At 49.6% G+C, this 17,965-nt stretch overlaps 1 protein-coding gene across 1 annotated transcript in view; it reads left to right on the top strand.

Annotated features, from left to right (window-relative positions):
- Positions 1-3,997: 3,997 nt before the first annotated feature.
- The window catches only part of LOC130255265 (unconventional myosin-X-like), an 87,429-nt gene continuing 73,461 nt past the window's right edge, over positions 3,998-17,965 (top strand). The window contains exons 1-2 of the mRNA XM_056495718.1: positions 3,998-4,088; positions 17,779-17,877. Coding sequence (XP_056351693.1) covers positions 4,068-4,088; positions 17,779-17,877 — 120 coding nt within the window. The 5' untranslated portion in view covers positions 3,998-4,067. The remainder of the gene's footprint in view (positions 4,089-17,778; positions 17,878-17,965) is intronic.

Below are 17,965 nucleotides of genomic sequence, written 5' to 3'. Positions count from 1 at the left end.
GCGCTCGGCTGGCCTCTCCCCACATGCTCCTACTGTAATTATAGCCTGGTGCAGTTCAGCTCCCTCATTCAGAAATCTCATCACTGGGACTGCATTTCTCATGGCCAAGGTGTAAAAGCCACACACAGATATGTTGTGGCCCCAAGAAAACCAGCAGCAGCACAAAGGGAGCAGTGGCAGGGAACCTCAGCTTGTCACTGCCAGGAGCTGTATATGTGGCCTCGGATGTGGAAGGGAAAGGAAGGAAGGGTTGGGCTGAAGGAACAAGGACTGCTATCTGCAGAGAAAGCTGGAGGTACCTGATTATGGGTTTGGTTTGTCAGAATGGCCAAGTGCAGATGGGCTGGTAGAAAGTGGCTGGCTCCAGTGATGCAGCTCAGGAGGGTGCTTCAGAGGCCAAGGGGTAGCACATGGTCACAGTGGGGTGGATGTGCCCAGCATCCATCCTCTGGATCCGCCTGCTCCAGTGATCTTCTTTTGTGGTCAGGCTGAAAATGAAGACAACATCCTGTTTTCCTGACCTACAGAGAAAGGGCAGCCCTGGAGGGCATTCCTATGCTTGGATGGGATCAGAAGCTTTTCCCACTGCAGTCAGACTAAGCAAGGGTGTAGCTGCCCTTGGCCTGAGTTCTGTAGTGTGCAGAGGCAGCAGTGTCCATTGCAGTGAGACGGGCTCACTGCTGGTGGCTGAAGTGATACAGGAGCCAGCAGGGTGCCCAGGACAAATAAACCCTCCCCAGCCCACACCATCCTCCCTCAAAAGGAGGACTTTCCCTCATGCTCCTGCTTTCTGGGGAAGCAGGTGCCGCAGTGCTTGGTGTGACCCTGTGAAAACCTCTCCAGACATCCTTAATCACATTCCTCTGAAACAGGGACACATCTGGTACAAACATGATCCTGTCCCCAAGGAGCTTGGGCTCATTCCTGCCATAGAGCCTCAGCACAGCCCCGGGCAGGGAGAGCTTTGATCATCACCATCATTGCTTTGCAGCAGATGGGGCTGGAGGAGAGTCCACAGTTTCATGAGCTGAGTTCAAGCAGCCCAAGCCTGAGCTGGCTTGGCCAGACTGACCAAGTCTGGGAATGGGAAAAGGGAGGACCTGCCCTTTTCAAGTGTTGATTTATAAGCTGATTTCAAGGAATTGTTAAACTAGAACAAGGAGAGGGCCAGAACTGTGGAATCAGTTTGCACCCTAGTGCACATTCTGTGTGTCCCCTTCCTCTTGCACACATGCAGCCTGAATTAGGAGAGTGCCTCGGCATCTGGTGGTCTACCAGGGTCTGGCAACGGGTGCCATGATTGATTTTTGGCTGCTGTTCTCAGTAGTTCTCTGTGTGGTGAAGACATTCCTGGCTGTCCTGTGCTTTGGGCAAGGGGGATTTGGTTGTCTCAGAGAAGCAGCAGGGCCTGGCAATGGGGGCTGTGATGGTGGCAATGCATAGCAGAGCACAGGTTCCCTCCTTCTCCACCTGTGCCTCCCTGTGCCTTTGTTTGGTCCAAGGTATCCTGCCTCTGCTGCTGACTCTCCCAAATGAGACCATTCCAGGGATGACAGTGGAGGAAATCAGTCCTCCACCCTACGAGCACAGTTCTGATGAGCTATTGAGGAAGTGGGAGCTGCAGCCAAGGTGGCACAGCTCGACCCCTTGCAGGTGATGGGAGAGCAAGTCTGTCAGATGCTTCCCACCCACAGCAGGGCATGCAGGCTGCCTGCCTCCCAGCAATGTGCCAGACCCGTGGCAGAAGAGGAAATTAAGATATTGTCTGGAGTCCAGGAGGAATTCCTGCCTCAGCTTGTTCCTGCCAGTCCTCTGCCGACCTTCCCTCGGTGTGGAAAGCCCAGCAGGAAGCTGACTCACTGTCTGCCACTGCCATGGCTGGGTGCGGGGCCCTGCCGCCTGCAGCACCAGAGGTTGCTCCTTTCATGATGCAGGGATAGCTCCCTGCTCAGACACACCAGCACTGCCCTGCCTGTCCTCTCCCAGAGCCCAGCACTCTGCTGACAAGCAGAGGACAGCCATGGCATCCTGGTTCTTGTGCTGTCTGCAGCTGGGCTGAGAGGAGGGTTAGGAGCTTGTAGGGTTGCTGACATTGCTGCCAAACTCACAGTCAGCACTGCTGTGCCAGGTTTGGGGAAGGAGGCAGCCCCAAGGTTGGGGGGGGAGGAGCAGGGTACTGATGAGCTGGAGAGAGGTCCCAGGCTTTTCCTGAACAGTAGGGCTCATGTGACAGCAAGTCAGCAATCACCTGCTTATCATTCTTATGTGAAGAAGCAGGTGGGAACAGTCACCCCTTCTCACGAGGCAGCACCTAAAGCCAGCTAGGAAACTGTTATGAAAGGAACAAATTTCAGGTGTAAGTTTCTTGTCAAGATTCTTGCCGCCTTTTCTGCTCGGCTGATAGAGAACAGGGCTTACAGCGTCAGTTACTGATGCTCCATTTGGGGAATCCAGTGCTTATTGACTGAGAGTTGGGAAGTTACTTTGTTATAATGACTTGGTCAAGGCATCTTCTACTTCCTCCTTGGAAAGTGTCAGTCATTAGTGTTAATGCTAAAAACCTTGCCCTTTTGAAAGGTAGTATCCTCCCCTTCTACCCTGGATGACAGGAACCACGGCCAAAGTTTCTCCCGGGAAATCTGGGAGAGGATGTCTGGTGGAAGAGGCTGCTGGCCAGCAGGCGGGTAGAGGAGAAAGCAGTGTGCTCCTCAGCTTTCCCGTGGCTGTGAGGAGCTCCATGGCCCCCTGGTGACCAGCCAAAACTGAGAAGTTTAACAGCCAAAATTGTCTGCAGAAACAGTATCAGCAGGAACCCCCTCTCTTCCCGTGAGGAGAAAGAGGGCTGCAGCAGAAACAGCCTGGCAACAAATACGTGGCAGTAAGGAGGGCTGTCAAGGACACTGTGAGTAGATTTAATCCCCTTCTCTGACACCGTGATTGGCCTTGCAGATAGAAGTATTAGATAGGCAATAAGAACTGCAGTTAGGCTTCTGCCACTGTCTTGCATGATGTTTTCGTAAGACAGGGAAAGTGGTGTAGATTAAACTAATCCAGCATGAGTACAAAAGAGCCTGGATAGTCACGCTCAGGATAGCTCTCAATAACTTGGTATCAAAATGGAAGGACACACTGACAGTGACTCATAGATCAGTAAACTACCAAAAGGCCCAGATAGTGAAGGTGGGAGAGTGGTGGGGTGGTCATCACAGGTTAGACAGTGGCCTCAGTGTGACTCTGTCTAGTGGAGGATGTCGAAAAAGATACTGCCATCTACATCAGAATCCCCTCTGTGTTTTAAGCAGTTAAAAACCCTCCCATTATTGACTAAAATAATAATAATAATAAATTAAAAAACCTTTTCCCCGCAACCCTCCATTAGATTTCCTCTCTTTCAGAATAATTTCTGATGGAAAGAAACACCTTCACAGAGCACTTGTGAACTATGATCTGGCCACACTTTGATCTGTGATGAGTTCTATCTTTGAACTATGATGTGGAGAAACTTTGCCCAGAGTATTGCTCTTTGCCACCTGTTCCAGATGTCAGAGACATCATTTCGAAGCTCTACCAGGATTCCTGTCAACGGCCTCTCTCACTGCATCATGCTATGATGGTCTGCTTGAAGGAACCCCAAACCCGAAATGTTTGCTATTCTGGATGACATCAATTGCCCTTACAAAGGTGCGCACTTGGCTCCTCTGGCTGTGTACAGCAGTGGTCCCCCGTGCGCGTCGCGTGTCCGTGGGTGGCACCGGCCGCTCGGGCCTCCCCCTCCCCAACCCTTCTCAGCAGCCTCCTCTCGAGATGCCCATCTTTTCCCAGCCAGCCTCATCCCGCTCCTAAGCGCTCCGGCCCGGCCCGGCCCTGCCGCTGCCGCAGGAGCCCAGCCGCACTCCCCGCGGCCCGGGGCGGGCGGAGCGGGGCGGAGCGGGCGGCCCGGCCGCTCCCCGCTGCCCGCGGCCGGCGAGGCGGAGCCAGCGCGGCGCGGAGCCGGCGAGCCGTGCCCGCCCGGCCGCGGCGATGCGGCGCTGAGAGCCGGCGGCAGCGCTTCCCGGGCGGCTCCGCCGATGGACGCCTCTCTGCGCCAGGTGGGCAGCGGCGGGACGGGCACGGAGCGGGGCCGGGAGAGGCGGGGGCCGGGCGGAGGCGGCACGATTTGGTCTCGGTGTCTCGGGGCGAGACGGGCATGGGGTGCCGTGCCCCGGGCCAGGAGCGCCCCCGGGGCCGTGGGACGCTGGGCTCCCCGCGGGCAGCGCCGCGCCCCCGCTGCCCTCTCGCCGAGGCGGTCCCTGTTGCACTTTCTCTGGAGCAATGGGATGCCGAGGGTTTTGTCCCCGAGCGCTCCCCAGCCAGGCGCGGCACCGCGCAGCCCGTGCGAGGGGTTGAAGGGGCTGCGGGAGCCGGAGCCCGAGCGATGTGCGGTGCCGGCAATGCCGACCGAGGGCTGCTTGCGGGAGGAGAGGGTTTGTCGCATGATAGTCATGGCTGCCCAGAGCCGGCTCCTTAATCCTCTGGAACGACTTGAGGGTCCGGAGCCTGCTCTTGCCTGCGTGTGCGTGTCACAGAGCCCTGGCCTCCGGGCCACCGGGCCGGTGAGCAGGCGGACGCCGTGCGGCGGGATTGCCCTGCCCCTCGCTGCCGCTGCCCAGTCACCGTCACGCCGGCGGGCAGAGCGTGCCCGGGGCCGGAGCCGTACCTGTAACCGCGGGCTGTGGTCCCGCCTGCCCGCGGAGCGCTGCCGGGCTGGGCGCACAGCCGTGCGGGCGCTGCGCTGCCGCGGGGAGCGGTGACCGAGGGCGCGGGGCCAGGTGCCTGGCACGGCCCAGACGCCCCGAAATTCTCTGTGCCGTTTTTCTTGCCTGAGCATACACAGGTTTCCAGCCCAGCCTGGTGATGCCTTTGGTTGTGAGGGGCAAGGCCGGCCGGGGCAGCCCTTTCTGGACCCATGGCCATGCCCGTGGCATTGGCAGCGGGCACGGCAAGCACTATGGGGTGACGGGGCCTTCTCGAGGTCTGCGGCCGAGGTCTGAAAACCTCCTGCTTGGGGCATGACACATCTGCCCCCTCCAGCCCCAGATGGTTTCCAGGCCATTAACCCCAGTGTCTGGCCCCGCGAGTCATGGGTGCGGAGGGGGAGCTAACAGCGCTCCGGAGCAGCCCGTGGTCGCTGGGCTGGAGCAGCTGATGGGCTTGGGCCTGCCCCCTCCCTGGTGAAGCACTTTCTTTATCAGAAGAGATTGTTTTCCCAGATCTGGCCCCAGAGAGGAAGGAGTGGCTGCCCCCGGGCTGTGCGGCTGGGGCTGCCCCGCAGCGTGCGGCAGCGCATCGCCCAGCATCCTTCAGCCATTAACTGATTAACCTGCTGCTCCTGGAAGTCTGGGCCGTCTGTATCTAATCAGATGAAGGCCAGGGTTTCCCAAAGGGCCATTTCACCAGAGCCTTTATGCCCACCCCTCTGTCAGGAGAAGCCTCCTGGCCTCTTGCAACAGGAGTAGCCGCTGAAGAGCCTGAAGGAACGGATGGGAGTGGGAGGCTGGAAAGGGGATACCCAGAGGTGCATCTCTCAGTCAATAGCACCCACCAGATAACTGCCTACTTTGTCCAGCTCCACCTGTCCAGGCATGATTCTGCCATTATCTGAAGAAATAGGGATTTCCAAGGAAGGGCTAGGGGCAGTCCTGGAGCCAGAGTCTCTAAGAGTCACACATCTCTTGTAAATCACAGACATAAATCCTGATGAAGCAAGAGAGGCAAGGCTGGAGAACTGGGGTGAGCGTGTGCAGGAAAGCATCAGACTTTGCTTTGCAGGAAAGGCAGTGGCGGTGGGAGAGAGGGAATGTGGCTTCCTCAGAGCTGGAATGTTTGGCATTTGCTGCACCCCAGCCACTCTTCCTCCTTCTCCATGGGGGGTTCTTGGTGGGAGGGAAAGCCTGAGTGGAAGGGAGTTGCTTCACTTCTTTCTGCAGCAGCAGGGGATGCGTGTCATGTTTTACAGTGAATAGCTTAAACCCCTGTGCTGTTGGTCTTGCCTTAGCAGGCTCCCATGCTGTGCTTGCAGCATTTAGATTATCCCACTCAGCTATGGGATCAGTATCCGGAGTTAGGTGGGGATGCCATGGGTCTTCACAACTCCCCTAGTTGCCTTTTTGGCATGCTAGAGACCAAACTGGCTATGTGAAGGGTTCAACTTACTTGTCATCCTGGTTCTGCCAAGAGTGGAATAGTTTGGCCAGTTGTGCCAGCTCAACACTGTGGAAAGGTTTCCCATGTGCTGTGTCCTGCTCTGCTTGCAGCCCCCAGGGACAGCAAGCTGCTGGGCTGTGTGCTGCTGCTGCTCTTCTCCTGCAGTGTCCCAAGCCAGCCAGATTAGGAAACCTTCATCCTCAGCGGTGGTACAGCACAAAGATGTGTGTGTGTGCGCCTCTGCCATCAGAGGTCTGCTGTGGCACAGCTCAGAGATGTGATGGATGATGCCTTTGCTCCAGCCAGGTGTGAATGGAGGAGTCCTGTGTGAGCTCCACCATCTCCTTGCTTGGCTGCTGCAGTGGGTCCTGTGCCCAGGCAGGGAAGAGGGGCCCTGGAGGGCAGGGCTGTGGCAGGGTGACAGATGACATCTGTGTGTCTGGAGTGTGGGCAGGATGTGGGGTTGACACAGAGGATGTGACTCGCTCTCCAATTCCCCCTTAGGAGCAGGAATGCCATGGACAGGGTTAAAGGAGACTTTCACCCATCCTGTCCTGCACTCCAGTTAGCATGGTCCCAACAGTCAGTCTGCACTGAGGAGCAACATCCAGTGGAGCCACAGATGCTGTTCTCCTTCTCATGTGCCACTGGCCTAGAAATGCTGGCATTTTAAGTGTTAAGCAGTTTTCCTCATTGCTCTTGTGGTGAAATCCAAAGCTTTTCATCTGTGTTGTAAAATAAATCCCCTGAAGTTCTTAAGCTTTCTGACATGGGGAGAGAAAGGCGGGTTAATTCTGTGTTTATGTTCTGCATGGCTGTGGTGATTAGAATTATTCTCTCTACAGCTGTCATGGTCTTCACTTACTATACCCCATGTTCCCCATCCTTCCCTGGCCACAGCCCTTCTCTTCTTTGTGGCCTGGGACATCTGCCATGGAGATAGGGAAAGGATCCATCTCTCCCAGGGATACATGCAGATCAGGGAGGAGCCTCAGAGTCAGGAGTACTCAGAGAGTACTAAGGCTACTGGAATTGCCACCATGAGTGCACCTGAGCTGCTTTCTTGGCCCCAAACTGAGGTGGAGAGCAAGTACCTCTGCCAGGTTTCTTTTGCTCTGACTCTTGACTCCTTGATGCAAGTGGAAAGTGCCTGACTACTTCACAAAGCCATCAGGGAGTCTACAGAGCGTGGCCCTTTACTGGCCACAAGACACTTGGCTCAATTTGCTGTGCTTTGGACATCTGATGGTTTCTTAGTCTCAGTGTAGTCATATGCATAAACATGCAGGCAGGGAACATGGGTAAGGAGAGCAACTGAAAGGATTAACTGTGAATGCACCTTTGCAGTGTGGAGCCTGCCTGATTCAGGGTGCAGCAGATACAGGACTGGTCTGATTTTTGGTTGCACATGTAATTCTCACCAGCTTTGGGCTCTCTGTTGAATCTGCTTGGATGCATCATCCAGAGACCCGTGTCCCCAGGGAGCCCAGGTTCTGCTGGGTAGGAAGGGCTTGTACATGGCTGGATTAGGTTTCTCAATAGTTTGGTCTGCCGTTCCCATGCTCCCTGCATTTGGGAGAAGGAGGAGTTCCTGTGAGAGGGGAACATGGCCAGATGTCTGGGAGAATCTGTCCAGAGACTCCTGTCTGAGATGAGGGAAATGGTTCAGCTGACGTGGATGATGCTGACCATGAGTGATGTGCTGTCTTTACAGATAACAGTAAGCTGAATGCCCATGTGTTAACAAGCATTGTCTTAGGAAAATGCCATCTTGGAAAGAAAAGGTACATAGAGCATCATCTTTAGCAGTGAGGCTTCTCTTTGAAGGAGTGTTCTGGCCAAGCCTCTCTCCACTTCTCAGGAACACGTGCTTTGCCAGCTTCCCCTGACAAACTCCTCTCAGTCTACTGAGAGTATTGTGACCTCTCAGAAAGAGGACCTGTAGGGATTAAGAAGAGACAGAGAAATGCTGACTGTTACCCATCTTGTATATGTAATGCTCTCTGTGTCAGTAGCAAACAGAACAACCCTTCTCTGTTTAGCCTGTGTGGTGCAGCTAAAGACAAGTACCACTGCCCTTGAAGTTATCCATGCAGCTAGGGTAATATGGATGTTCCTATACACAGAATCCTTCATCCAAGCTGTGTCTCCCCTAAACCATTCAGAGTGACAAAGAGGCAGATATAGGACAAAAGGGTTCGACTGCCCTGTTTTGGAGCAGCAATTGCAAGGAAGAAAGCTCTTGTGCCAAAGGTGACATGAAGAAGTGTCTGGTGGAAGAGAGGGAGTCCTGCTAGCTCCCTCCTTAGGGCATTCATCTGGAGCCAGGCTGCATGAGCTGCGACCTTGTCAGATCCCATCAGCAGCAAGAGGGTAAGCTGGCACAGGCTCTCACTGAGAGCCCCCACTGAAGGGAAGCCAGACTGCCCTGGGCCAGCCTGCAGCTGCCCCATTGTGGCCTCCAAAACCACCTTGTTCTGCTCTGGTTTCACTTCTTGCCACGCTGACATTTAACATAATGATCACAAATGTTTTGCAATTTCTTTTTCCCGTTTTGCTCTAAAGAGAATATGTGAACTATCTAAATGTGATCATTAAGACTAAAACTTGTGAGAGTCTGGATTTCCTGGTTATCCTTCCGTTACCCCAAACTCTGCAGTTCTGCCTCCTCATTTCCGTCTGAGATCACCCACAGCTCAGCAGTGCTGCAGAGCCAAGGCTCAGGAAAAACACCTATGGAGGGCCTGTATGCACCACTTGGCACAGTGCCCAGGGGACTGAGAGGTCCTATCATACAAGTGCAATAATTACCACAGCAACTGAACTGGTGGTGGGGCCTCTCAGAGATCCAGCTATCAGTGAATTTGATGAGGAGGTAGAAATTAGGGTTAGGATGAGGGGGATGTATTAGTGCTGTTTATTCCTGTTACTTGAGTCTTGAGCCAATGATAGAGATTTGGCTGAATCACACTTTCTAGAAGTGCTTCTTATTTCTGGAGGATCTCCTGCTTTTTGCAGTTTCTTCAAGTGGTTACACAACCTTGTTTTAAAATAAATCCTGCTTCATTTCTAAGGTGTCTGGCAGATCCATCCATTTTCGGGTCCTACTTTTCTCCAGCTTCATGAGAGTCGCTTTGTCCCAAATAACTTCCCTGTCTGCAAAAAATTGTTTTCTGGCACTGGGTTGCCTCTGGGTTGCTGACAAAGGTGAGCCAGCAGGTAGCAGAGAGGGGCCTCAGTGCCACTGGCTGCTGTGTCTGTCAGCAGGGTTGAGTCAGTTGAGGATGCAGGGACAGAGACGAGGTTTGCAGCCCATGCTGGGCCACATGCTGCTCTTCCCCCACTATCACTGTCTGGGCTAGATAGGTCAGCCCTAGCTCTGGCAAATCTACATAATGACATTAACATCTTCACAAATACTTTTGCACTACAAGGGATCTTTCTGAATAGCAAAAATGACTGAGCCTTTTATGTTGTCTCTGGAAGGCTTCTTTCTCACACCTCAAAGCATAAGTAAGCAGTAAACTTCCTTACTTCTGTTTATACATCCCAGACATGCATCAGCTCTTGTTGCAACCGAATGTCCTGGGAGTTTCTGCTCAGCAATTTGCAATCCTCTTTGGGTCTGTGACTTTCCAGAAGACATTCCTCTGTTTGAAGTACTCCTTGCATTCTTTCTCTCCTGATGATGACCTTTCAGTTTGGCTATACTTTAATCCTGTTTTGTTCTAACAGGAGGTTGTGGAATCCACACTGCTCTGATGGTCACATCCTTTGGGTACTTACTTATCTACCAGATGTTGGCATCTGCTAGTACTGTCAGTACTGCTTTAGATTTTAGGTCATTGATGAGAATACAAAATAGTGCTGACCCTGTCACTGCAGACATTCATTGGAAACTCCCTCAATTAGTAGTGATTTTCCCCATTCAGATCAACAGTTTTGAGATCCCTTTGCTGCTGTTTGCTCCTCAAGAGCTGACTTTTACTGAAATACTGCATTCTACATGGGCAATGCTGTGAGAGGCAATCATGTTCTTATTTGTCTTGTATGCTTGGATGCTAAGGGAGAAGAAGCCTTTTTGACTAGACTTCTTTCTACATGTTAATTGGCACTGGACAACAATTAAACCCAGAGTATCCTTAAGATGCAACAGCTTAGAGCAAAACCTGTATTTTCCTTGGGGTCCTCAGACTAAGCAACCCATGGTTGTTAGGGATAATCCTGCTTTGACTCCCATTTAGATTCTGACTCTTTCAGTCTCTTGGAATTTCCTCAGCATTACCAGATTTATAAAAAAAATTAATATCAGCTGTTGAGAAACTTTATTGGGCAGATCTCTGGGAACTCTTGGACCTGTTGATTTGTAAAATGTTTTACATCCTTTCCATTTACTGAAAGCACTTCAGCATTGCAGTGTGATGCAAGATGGTGCTTTCCAGGGATGTTTGTTAAAAACTTCTGTCTGTCTCCATCATCACAGCCTGCCAGAGTTCAGAAGTGTTTGGACAATACTCTTGAGCACATGGTGTGACTCTTGAGGATGGTCCTGTACAGGGCCAGGAGTTGGACCTTTCCCTGCTTCCACTCTTATTTCAGATTGACTGACAGTACATCCCAGCTCAAAGGAAATCCACTTGCTTTCTGTGTGGTGTTTGAAGGAAGGACGTTGAGGACGAGCAAACACCAGGAAAATGTTTCACATGAAGAGTTTAAAAAACCTGAGATTACTTTATTAGTGAAATGACAAATAGGGGGAGACATGGCAAAAGAGCAGGAAATAATGGATGAGACAGAGAAGGTGGATTGAATTCCTCTGTGCCTCTACCTCTGACTGCAACAAAAGGGGATTTTCAGCTTCACAGTGATGAGACTGGTTTAAAAGTGTACATTTCTGTATAATATGAGAGTAAATGGCAGAACTCCACAAGACAGGGAATTATTGAAGTCAAGGATGTGGCAAGATGCAAAAAGGTATTGGACATAATCCCAAATGATGCATAATAAACATTGCAGAAGAAATACTGTTTCAGGGCTCTTGTCTGAGATTTTTAGGAAGCATGTGGCACTGTGGCTGCTCAGTGACAGACCACTGTATCCTTGTGGCTTCCTGAAGCCCTGAGCTCTATTCTGTGGACCTGGAAGACTTCTCAACTGTCCATCAGGCCAGCTTCATCCTGGAAGCCATTGGCTGAATTTGAGAGAGGGAGGGAAGTGCAAGAAAGCTGCCTCACTATATATATTTGGTGGCAAGAGGGAGAGGCTTCTTTGAGAAGCACTGCCCAAGTTGAGAGCAGGGCAGGAATACCTTTTACTTGCTCAGCTTGGAGCTGCATGCTGCAAGGGGAAGTTTTGCTTAGGCCAGGCTGGGTTTTAGCAGATGCCATGTTACCTCCTTTCTTCCAAGGCTACAGAAGAGATGTAGGAAACCAGTGTTGCTGTGATGTGACAGGGAACACACATCTGTAGATACCCATGTGACTAATGTGCTTTGGGTTTTAATTCAGCTCCTAATTAAAGTTTTAGGCAGGGAAGAGCTTGTAATGAAGGCATGGAAGGGGTGTTTATTTTATGAACATAATGAAATTCAGTATGCATTTTCAAGACTGGTGAGAATTTCTCAGTTGGTTGTAGGACTGTAGGACTATTACTTCACCTGAGGAGAGTGGCTTCACTGCCCATGGTGGAATTGCAGGGGACAGCTCATTTTAAACTGAGCTTGGAGAGAGTGTACAGTGAAGTCTGGAAGGATTCACACCTGCCTCCTTTCTGTTTACCTTGTGCTCATGGCAAAGGGCAGCTCTGAAGTATGTGAAAAGCAGATGGGGGCTCATTCCCTCCACTCCCATGACAAGCAGTTTGTGTGGTTCCTGTAGTGTGTAGCTGTTTCTGTGAGAAGATTAAGAATTACCTCCATGGACCAGGCATTTCCTGGGAGATATTTGAAGTTGGAGATGTTCTGGAGAGTGAGAAGCTGTGCAGCAGCCAAACTGGGGGAGGAGAAAGGAACAGAACAGATGGGAGGGGGAGGCAAAAGGGGAGTGGGAAGCAGTGCACATACATCAGTGACCAGAAGTGACAAAATGCTCTCAGATTATTTAAAATGCACAAACCCCATCCTGATACTGCTATTCTGCAAAGTGCTGGCAGACTGAGGGCTCTGCTCCTTAATTAGTGAGGAATGGGGCTGCTAATTGGCAGAACTAGCATGAGTCATGGCTCAGCCTAGGCTGCAGCTCTGGAGCAGCAGGACCCATGGCTGCAGTTTGTGCCCAGCTCTGAGCTCTGCTGGCTTGCAGGGGCTGCCTGAGCTCAGTGAGCTGCTGTGTGAGAATTGGGGGACCAGACAGGTACAATCCAGTCCCTTTTTGCTCTCTAGTGTGTCTTCCTCATGCCTTACAAGAAGTAGATTTTGTTTGTTATCCCTAGTGCTGTCTTGTATTGTCTCTCTTCCCAGCTACTGCATGTTACCAAGTGAGCTGTTGCTTCTGTCTCTCTTACCTGTGACATCCTGGGCTGCCCCTCCCTTCCAGCTGCTGGTCCTGGTTTTGCTGATCAGATACAACCCATGGCTTCATTTCAACCTCCTGTCAGAAAAACAGCAGAGTTGCATTCCTTACCATATGGGGCTAGGCTGCCAGGGACTCCCCCTCCCCACCAATCTTACATCCATTAGCTAAGGCTCTTTATATTTGCCCTATCACTTATTCATGATCATCCAGATCAATCTCTTGAAAAGTGCATTTATTGAAACCTGATTCCGGCTTTATCTGAGTTGTGGGGGCCTTTCTAGCCCAGACTCTGCCTCGTGGTTTGCAACCACAGAGCCCTCTGAGGCTGGAAAGAGAGCTGGCTCAGCACTGTGCTCTAGGAGAGCCTTTTCTAAGCCTAGGAGCATATGGATCCATTGCCAAGAGAAACACAAGGCTTGGATGCCCAATACCCACTGAACAGCCTCAGTGTGTTAGGAGGACAAAGGTGAGTTACTTATATGGCACTTGTAGATGAAAACTTGTAGCACCCACAGAGGTTTTTGTCTCAGGCTCTCAGTGCAGGGACATTTTTGAGACATGCCTGCCCCTTGCAGCAGGGTGGCTGATCTGGTATAATTACCTATATCAAGGAGGCATTGCAAGAGCCTCTTGTAGTATTGTGTTTGTAGGTAGCTCTGGGAGCTGAGACAGCCAAGTTCAATCACAAAGAGAACATTAAAAACATCTTGTACTGGAAAAAGCAGTGTGCTCCCGTCACACACTGAAAGGTGTCTTCCAAGCAAAAACACTTTTCCTCTCTGAATAACCCCTGGAAAACTGAAGCAGCCATCCTGGTTTAGCCCCTACTGAGCATGGTACTCGTGGCAGTTGTGTAGGTTCGTGCACAAGGAGGAATGGGATGTCTGAGTGCACTCGGAGAGAGGCAGCACTGCTGTGTCCTGAGGTTCAGCTGGGGCAGCTCATTCTTGCTTGGGAAGAAACACTTTCCAGAAGACAGAGGACATCCTGGGAAAACGTGGAGATTCAAGGGGAGTCTGAAACACATGAGTAAGGAGAACAAAGATGAGCAAGAACAAAGATGAAGGCTTGTTTCTGAAGAGTGATGCAGTTGTGGAGTGCTTTCTCATGTCAGTCCATGAATATGTCTCCTGCTGGGCTGGGAAGCCCTGGAGAGGCCAAGGCACCTGCAGGTGCAGAGTTTTGTCTCTTGTCCTCTGGAGCTTACCTTGCTGTCTTCAGCAGCTGGATAACTGATGAGGAGGGTTTAACTGCTGGCCACACACTCAGCTTTAATGTGTGGTTGCCTTGCTGCTGCAGTAAGGGCTGTGTGCTGCCTGTCTGCCATTCCCTGGGTACTGCACACAGGATCTGCCTTGTTCTTTCCCTGCTGACACACCATACTCCACCTCCTGAGATGAGATACAGGCATGTGAATGCAAGGGAGAACTTCTGGCTTCAGTTACTCTAAAAAAAAAAAAAAAATAGGCATAGAAGGCCAAAGAAATCTGTGGCTTTAATTGATTTTTGATATCCTGAATAGCCGGAAATGTTATTTCTGAGTGTAGGATCCAAAGTGCCATGTGTTATTTGAACTGAGAAATGACATCTTAGAGTTTACTGTCACAATGGAAGGCATGATGGTGTGACCGTGTGCTGACTGCTCTCTGTGTGCAAGCAACTTTATTTTCTCAGTTACAACCCCATGGTACAGGATCACTTTTCAGGATTGTGCTTTGCTGTGCACTTTGTGGCAAGGCAAGTTCATGGACAGATTGTTACTGAGGCCATAGGAATGAGGATGTTGGTCTCAGGGTTTGTTTAACATCTGAGTGACCTGCCCTTGATATAGGAACTGGTACATTACTATTTTATTCTTCTTTTCAGTTCCTGCTGTTGTTCCCTTTAAAACCAAAACAATAGACCAGCCGAATAAACTGCTAGTAAAAGAATAATTGGGAGGGCATGAGCTCATTATATAAATGAGTTAACTGCATGATCAGTATTCAGCCAGCTTTATTTGATGGAAAGTAGTTACACAGAATCATCACTGCTGTTCCTCCTCTGTCTTCCAAGGCATCCTCTTCAAATTGATAATTGCTTGTTGCTTCATTTTGTGAAACTGTTTTGTCTGTGGGTGAGGGTGGACCTTCTGTATCCCAGAATGAAAGCTGAAGGGTTTTTACTCTTGTCCTAGAAGAGCAGGGTTTTCCCATCATCTGTGGTGCCTTGTGGGAGCTGGAGTCCCCAGAGCTGGCACATTGCTGCTGGGCACTGCTTGGTCCTACTGGCCTTGCTTCTCCTATGGAAGTTCAGCCTTGCTGCCTGGCAGTTTTTGGAAGTTTTCTGCTCAATTTAATCCTTTCAACTGATCAATGAGTTGTGTGGCACTGGGGGAGAGGGGAGTAAAGTGAGGGCAGTCTCTTTGGTGTCACCATCTGCTCCTGTATTTAGTCAAGGCTCCTTGGGGAATTTCATGTTTAGAAAAAAGGGCTGGTGGAAGGACATGCACCAAAACAAACTCTGCCTTTCAGGAAATGGGGCTATGGGTATGCTGGGCAGAAGTTACAATAATTATTTGCTCTGTGGTTCCTTTTCTGGCTGTCTCAGCACAATATTCCTTTTGGAGACATCATGACTGGGTGCAGTTATTCTGCTGTGCAGAGGCAATTGCTATTGTACAAACAGCTACAACATCAGAGTAAACTGAAGTAAGTCATTCTGGGCAGCTGAAATACCACAGTGCCTGGGAGTTTCAGCATGTTGCCCTCCATTCCTTAGCAGCACACAGAAGGACCTGCCATAAGTCTGTGTGGTGGTGTACAAAAGAACTATGTCTCCTTGGAGGAGTACCTGTCAACACTTTTGCACATGGACTTCTGCTGGGAAAGGGGTCTGAATCAGTGTGGACTTTTAGATAATTTTTATGTGTTGAAGACAGCTGAGTCATCCCATTGCCCATCTCCCCTCTTTTCCTTCAAGTGGTACCTATTAAATAACAGCCTTCATGCCTGTGGGCTGTCTCTTCTGTGTCAGATTATCAACTGCCTGTGGCTCCAAGTTAATTTCTTAGCTCAGGGAGTAGAAAGTCTGTGTCCCCTCTGGTCTTCAGGGACAGACAGTGTAGGCTGTGTGATGCTGTGATATGCAGGGCGCGTGTGCCATGGCATTGGGGCACAGTGGGCATGGCAGGGTGCAGACTTGTCCTCTGATTAAACTGCACTTGCTTCAGGCTCTCATCTCTGCCATCCTGGGTTGCTGGTGTCTGAAGGCATTGAAATGCACTGTTGGGGATGTTTACACTGAGTGTCTTATAAAAGGCTTTCTCTCATCCCACTGTTTGGAGACACAACCTTCCTGTTTTCTGACTCTTTGCTTTCTACCATGATGGTAGTAGGAGTCTGGTGAAAGTAGCAAAAAAATCCTTAAACAAATGTTGCTGTTCGTATCTTTATGCACAATAGTCAGAATGTGATTTGGGAAACTGATGATTTCACAACAGGACACTTTATTTCAAGCATCCAGAGTTTTGGAAAACCTAAGAAGATGTAACAAATCCTCTATATAGTTCCTCAAAATCTGTGTGTGATGTATTGTTCATACCAGCTCTCTGGGATCTCAAATCTGTAACATAAGACTCTATTTTTTTCTATCACTAGTGTTCACTGGCCATGAGGATAATCTTTGCAGACCATCCATGGGTTTAGGTGCTGATGAGATGCAATGGTGCTTTTTATTCACTTGATGAGGGGAGATTAATCTGTTTGATGTGGAAACTTTAGACCAGAGCACAGCAGTAAAGCTAGAATTATGCACACCTTTTTAATGTCATTAAACCCAGTTCTTTTATTGGGAAAACAGGAGGTTGGCCTATAGATGTATCTCCTACAGTAAGGAAAGTCCAGGCTGCCAAAGAGTTTAGAGTGACTTAAGTAGTTTAAAAAAACCCACCTAAGCTAAAAACAAATCATTAAAAATAGAATTAGTGTTTCACATTTTGTATAATGTAATATAGAAACACTATTCAATTTCTTTAAACATATTAAGCCTACAAGCAAAGAGCTAATGGTGCTGATGGGATTAAGAGGGTAGGAAGGGCTTAAAGCTCATGATCAATGATTTAGGGGCATAAAAAAAATTAGGAAGAAAGTCAGTCGATGAAAGGCAGAATGGCCCTAATGTTACTCAACAGTTGAGCACTCTGGATTTTTCTCAATATTTATCTAAGCAGAGTTTATATGATTTCTATGGGAGGACATGGAAGTGATTAGTTTGCAATAACTGAAATGTGGTGTGACTTCATGCTTAGCTCAGTAATTGCAGGTCACCCTGAATCTGCCTTCATGCTCCTGCTCTTTCCCTGGTACCAGGTCCCACAGGCAGACAGGGCAGAAAAGGCCAATCCAGCAAACTCGTTTTCCCTGCTATTTTGGTAGGCAAGCTGTGAGATCTACCTGTCCTGCAGATCCCTGCATGTGTGTTACCAGAAATCTGGGTTTGTGCTCAGACTTGTCTTGAGAGACAGGGAGCAGTTTAAGATGTTGCAATGTATGTGAAACGTCACATATATAAACATATGTAAACACCAGTGCATACACACATCAGACATCAGTGTTTATATACAGTGTATATATACATCAGAGAAACACTCAGGTCATGTCATTTACCAAAGGAAACTCTTGCCAGAGTGTGCAAACAAAGCCCTGTGAAACCCTCTTAGCAGTTTGCTGGTGATTTCTGGAAGCATTTTGACTTACAATTATGTGGGTGTATGACATTGTAAACATGCTTTATTTGTATTTTCTATTATTATTATAGCCTGACTCTTAATGACCGGTTTTTCCAAGTTTTAAAATATTTAGACAGTCAAACCAACTATTCTATTCTGCTTTTTCTTCCGCTCACGTTACATTAAGAAAAAAAAAACAAAAAACAGTTTTTCTGAAAATGTAAGTAGGACTTGCTTAAATATTTTAAGCAGCTGTAGCTTGGAAGTAGCCTCTGAATACTGCAGCTTCCCCCAGCTTTCCTTGGGTGTTTTTAGCCTGTGTGCAGATGTCAAGGCAGCAGTTCTTTCTAATGGGATGTCTCCTGGTTTTTGCAGGGTGCCAGAGTATGGCTGCGGGAGGAGGACCAGCTGCAGCCATGCACTGTTGGCTTCTCTGCCAATGGAAATGTTCTCTTCACCTCAGATTATGGCATGGTAAGTGAAGTTTGCATGAGGTTGTAGCCTATGCCAAGCTGTAAGAAGGACTTCTTGGTTTTGCATGACCATCATGTTGAAATTTATC

This window comes from Oenanthe melanoleuca, chromosome 7, assembly GCF_029582105.1.
Source record: "Oenanthe melanoleuca isolate GR-GAL-2019-014 chromosome 7, OMel1.0, whole genome shotgun sequence".
NCBI lineage: Eukaryota > Metazoa > Chordata > Aves > Passeriformes > Muscicapidae > Oenanthe > Oenanthe melanoleuca.
Note: the sequence above shows the minus strand (reverse complement) of the source record. Positions and strands in the feature narration are given on the sequence as shown.